The sequence below is a fragment of the Otolemur garnettii genome, unplaced genomic scaffold (assembly GCF_000181295.1).
Source record: "Otolemur garnettii isolate 467f Iridium unplaced genomic scaffold, OtoGar3 scaffold00050, whole genome shotgun sequence".
Taxonomy (NCBI): domain Eukaryota; kingdom Metazoa; phylum Chordata; class Mammalia; order Primates; family Galagidae; genus Otolemur; species Otolemur garnettii.
The window spans coordinates 11,306,786-11,312,103 of NW_003852445.1; the positions used below are offsets into that span (position 1 = coordinate 11,306,786).

At 39.2% G+C, this 5,318-nt stretch overlaps 1 protein-coding gene across 2 annotated transcripts in view; it reads right to left on the minus strand.

Annotated features, from left to right (window-relative positions):
* The window catches only part of SPG11 (SPG11, spatacsin vesicle trafficking associated), an 86,346-nt gene that overhangs the window by 45,862 nt on the left and 35,166 nt on the right, over window positions 1-5,318 (minus strand). For both annotated transcript variants that reach the window (XM_003791787.3, XM_023514247.1), the window contains one exon: window positions 4,203-4,416. In XM_003791787.3, the coding sequence (XP_003791835.1) occupies window positions 4,203-4,416 (214 nt within the window). The remainder of the gene's footprint in view (window positions 1-4,202; window positions 4,417-5,318) is intronic.

Sequence of the window (5,318 nt, forward strand, 5' to 3'; positions counted from 1 at the left end):
AAAAAAAAATAGAAGTCTGCATATAAATATTACTTTTCAAAAATTTACTATTAAATATATCATACATACCATGAAAAGCATAGAAAATGTAACCTGTAAATGGAGTTTACAGAAATACCAGGTAACAACCACCCAGATTATAAAACATACCTTTATATTCTTCCCTCACTGCATGCTTTCTGTTGCCCCCCAGAGTAACCACTATCCTGACTTTGGTGATAACCATCCTCTTACTTTAATTCATAGTTTATCAGCCATCTATGTAGACCCGAATAATACATGGTTTGATTATGCCTGTTTTGAACTTTATATATAAATAATAGAACACTCTGGATGTATTGTTCTCTACTTGTTTCTTCTACTCATCATTGTATGATTTATCCGTGTTGACACCTACGGCTACAGTCTATTAGTTTCCACTGTTATGTAGTATTCCATTGCATGAATATACTACCTTTTTTTTTTTTTTTGAGATAGAGCCTCAAACTATCACCCTGGGTAGAATGCTGTGGTGTCACAGCTCACAACAACCTCAAACTCCTGGGGTTAAGCAATTCTCTTGCCTTAGCCTCCCAAGTAGCTGGGACTACAGGCGCCCACCACAATGCCTGGCTATTTTTTGGTTGTAGTTGTCATTGTTTGGCAGGCCCGGGCTGGATTTGAACCCGTCAGCTCTGGTGCATGTGGCTGGCACCTAGGCCACTTGAACTACAGGTGCCACTGAATATACTACCTTTTATTGATTCACTCTACCTTTGAGGGTCATTTTACTTATTTCTAGATTTGGGGTAAAATAAATGAGTATTTGCATAACTACAAATGAGGAGCTGCATCTCTTCATGTTTACTAGGCATTTGTGCTTCCTCTTCTGTGAAATGCCTACGTGCTAGCATCTTTTCCCTCAGATTCAAGCTCTGCTCTTGTCTACCCTGCTCTGTTTTTCCAGAGGCTCACCAGCATGGGCTGTACCCCAGGATTCCAGTGCCCTCAGACTTCTGTTTACCTTTTCAGACTTTTGGCTTACCCTATGAGGGGGTCCTGTCGGAAGCTAAGAATCAGAAAGAAGGCGCTGGGCATTGCAGTTCATACCAGTAATCCTACCACTCTGCAAGGCCTAAGAGGGAAGATTGTTTGAGGTCAGGAGTTCAAGATCAGCCTGAGCAAGAGCAACATCCCAATTCTATTAAAAATAGAAAAATTAGCAGGGCATGGACTTCCTGCAGCCCCAGCTATTAAGGGAGGCCAAGCCAGGAGGATCAGTTGAGCCCTGCAGTTTAAAATTGCAGTAAACTATGATGAGGGCATTGCACTCCAACCAGTGTGAGTGAGTGTAACTCTGCCTCAAAAGAAAAAAAAGTGAGAAAGAAGGGAGGATGGGCATTTCCTGGCTTTCTGTGCTGGGTGACTGCAGGTTTGCTGACAACTTCCACCAAGGGCCACAATCCTGCCAGCAACTAGCTCTCTTGGTTTGCTCCTTCAGGCCTTTTTGAGAACATACTCTAGGATTCCCCAGGTCATGAAGATATTCTCCTATGGCATCTTTCCAAACTTCATGGTTTCACATTTGACATTTAGATGTTATAATCTACCTGAAATTAATTTAAAGGATGATATAAGGTAGCAGGTCCATTTTTTCCCCAATATTGCTATTCAATTACCCCAGTCCCAGTGTAAAAAAGATAATTCTTTCCCAGCTGTCATATACCACCTTCTCATATATAAAATGATCATGTACAGGTCCACTTCTGTGCTCACTCTTCTGTTGTACTGTTCTCTTTGTCTCTGAACCAATACTCCCACTGCCTTAACTGCTATGACTTTAAAATAAGATTTGGTATCTGGTAAGAAAAGTTCTTTTTCAAGGCTCTTCTTAATTGCCTACATTTCCACAGTGTAAAACTGAATTAAACACTTTTCTGAGGGAAGAGAGAACATCACAGATGAAGAGAGGTCAGGGTGGCCAGCAATGAGCAAAATTGATGAAACCATTGCAAACATTCAAAGAATGCATCAAAATCATCAGCTGACTATGAGAAGCTCAGCAGACCAAGTAAACATCAATAGAAAAATAGTTAAAAAAATTTTTTTGCCTTTTGAGACAGAGTCTCACTTTATCACTGTTGGTAGAGTGCTGTGGCGTCACAGCTCACAGCAACCTCTAACTCTTGGGCTTAGGTGATTCTCTTGCCTCAGCCTCCCAAGTAGCTGGGAGTACAGTGCCCACCACAATGCCCGGCTACAGTTAAGAAAATGTTAACCCATGGCTCTTGCATCATGACAATGCACCAGCTCACATGGCACTGTCTGTGAAGGAGTTTTTAGCTCCAATAAACAACTGTATTGGAACCCCTTCCTACACACCTGATGTGGCCCACAAGGACTTTTTCTTTACCTGAAGATAAAGTAAATATTGAAAGGAGACATTTTGATGACATTCAAGACATCAAGGGTAATATTACAACACCTTTAATGAACATTCCAGAAAGTGTTCCAAAACTGTTTTGAAGGGTGGACTAGGCGCTCACACTGGTGCATTGCTTCCCAAGGGAAGTACTTCAAAGGTGACCATAGTGATAATTAGGAAGCATTCACAAACTTGCCAGACCTTGTATGGTTTTTACTTTTAATCTATTTGTGTAGTAGATTTCATAAATTCACTAAATTCATAATTCATAAACCACACACTATGTTAGGTTTTTTCTTTTTGAGACACAGTCTCACTTTGTCACTCTCAGTCTCACTTTGTCACTCTCAGTGGTGTCACTGCTCACAGCAATCTCAAACTCTTGGGCTTAAGCGATTCTCTTGCCTCAGCCTCCCAAATAGCTGGGACTATAGGTGCCCACCACAACACCTGACTATTTTTTAGAGACGGGGGTCTCACTCTTGCTCAGACTGATCTTGAACTCATGAGCTCAGGCAATATACCTGTCTCAGTCTCCCAAGTACTAGCATTACAGGCATGAGCCATGGCACCTGGCCTATGTTAGCTTTTTAAACAACCAAATACTAAGCAAAATGTCTGATAAACATACAAATTCTATAATGTTTTCTTTTTATTATTATTTTATTGGAGACAGAGTCTCATTTTGTTGCCCTTAGTAGAGTGCCATGACGTTATTAGCTCACAGTAACCTCAAATTCTTGGGCTCAAGTGATTCTCTTGCCTCAGTCTCCCAAGTAGCTGGGACTACAGCTGCCCACCACAATGCCTGGCTATTTTTAGAGACGAGATCTCACTCTGGCTCAGGCTGGTCTTGAACCTGTGAGCTCAGGCAATCTATGAGCTCAGGCAATCTACCCACCTTGGCCTCCCAGAGTGCTAGGATTATAGGCATGAGCCACTGGGTCTGGCCAAATATTTTATTTTTAGTAAAGAAGAGCATTTAGTGTAACAGAAAGAAGAGTGAATAGAAAATTAGAGGTTGAAGGACTCAAGGCTGAAACTAACTGGATTGGGCAAAGCTCTTAACTTCTTTGGATCTAACTCTCTACATCTTTACGTGAGTAGGACAATACAACTATAAGTATACCCCAATAAACAGAAAATAATACATATGAAATACGTATGTTAGAGAATCTTAAAAATAAACATACATGTTATTATTTTTTCTTAAAATATTTCAATAGCTTAGGAAGACAGATTAGAGTGAGCCATATGAAATTGCTGATATTCAACCATTTTTTACCCACACAAATGGCAAGTTCATATAAAATCAATCCAATAGATTTTTAGAAATGAATTAAAGTTTAAAGTCTTTACGTATTACTTCAACAGCTGCTACTTCTTACTATTTAATTCAGCAGTCTTCCTTAATTCCAGGCCATACATAGCACATGGGTGCAATGATGATATGGAGAGCAGTGGGGGACAATTATAGGATGCTAAGGCCTACTCATCTAAGCTCTTGCAACTTGTTCCTTATAGCCATATCGACAAGGGCAGTATACCAAAGCAGATAAAATGTTTTGGGAATAATCTACATGCAGAATTGGAAGCCTACCCCACCATACATGATGTTAAATGTATATGAGTTTAAAACCCCAGCATAAGATAATGCCCTTTGAATTTTATAATAATGTGAAACAACACTGCATCGAATTTACGGCATTTCAAAGGAAAACCAATACCATTATTTTTTATTGCTCTTCCCTTTTACTCTTATTCTTTCCCACTGTGGATTAGCTCAACAGTTACATACCTGGCCAGCTTATCTAAAATTTCATTCCTCATATAGTTGTTGCAGCAAGTATTCTGACTAATAACATCAACACTCAGAGGAGGCCACTTGTTCTGTTGAAGTGAAGCATAATTATCCTGGGTCTGAAATTCTCCAATCCACAAGGTAATGTTTAACCAATCATGGCGAGTCGTGAGGAACCTCCAGAGGGCTTCAGGAGAATATGACTTGTATTCTATATGAAAAATACATATTTTAAAACAGCAATGGATGTTTACTGACATGAGATTTGACACTGAATTAACTACTGAGTAAATACAACACTCTGGAAATAATATGATACAATGTATGAATTATTTAGGTCCTCTGCTTCTTTTCCTATTTTCTCTTTTGTGTTGTTCATTTTATAATCCATACTACAGCCTGAGGAAGAGCTAAATGTTGTTTCTCATTACTATAGCGGTTGAAATGAAATTTAGATATTAGTTGTGAGTTTCATTTATTTGTTCAACCCTCTTCTTCCCTTCTCTTCCCCTCAAGATAAATAAAAACTTTAGTTCTAATAGCAAACATGAATTTGATTCTGAATTACCACGGCTTATTACTTACTACTTTCCAAGAACCTTCAGGTCATAATGATCCTTGGTTTACACAAGAAACTCAGAGATTATTTGGGAACAACAAAGAAGTCACTTTGAAGCTTAGATGAAAACTCAGCCTTGAAATGAGAAGTCATTCAACCATATGACTTTCTTTTTCATTATCACATTATAAATCCCTCACAAAAACCTTGAGATAAGAGGCTATAACCAAATGACACACACACACACACACACACACATTTTACATTCAACATCACCCAATAATTTATTTGGAATCAGAATTAAAAGAACACTTGAGAGTTGTAAAATGTACATCTATTCTGAAACTTCTGATTAGTTGTACAACTAATCCATGATGAATTGCCAAATTCATTTTACTTTATTTCTTCAGGCCTAGGGTTTCTTTTTTTTTTTGAGACAGAGCCTCAAGCTGTCCCCCAGGGTAGAATGCTGTGGCATTACAGCTCACAGCAACCTCCAACTCCTGGGCTCAAGCGAGTCTCCTGCCTCAGCCTCCCAAGTAGCTGGGACCACA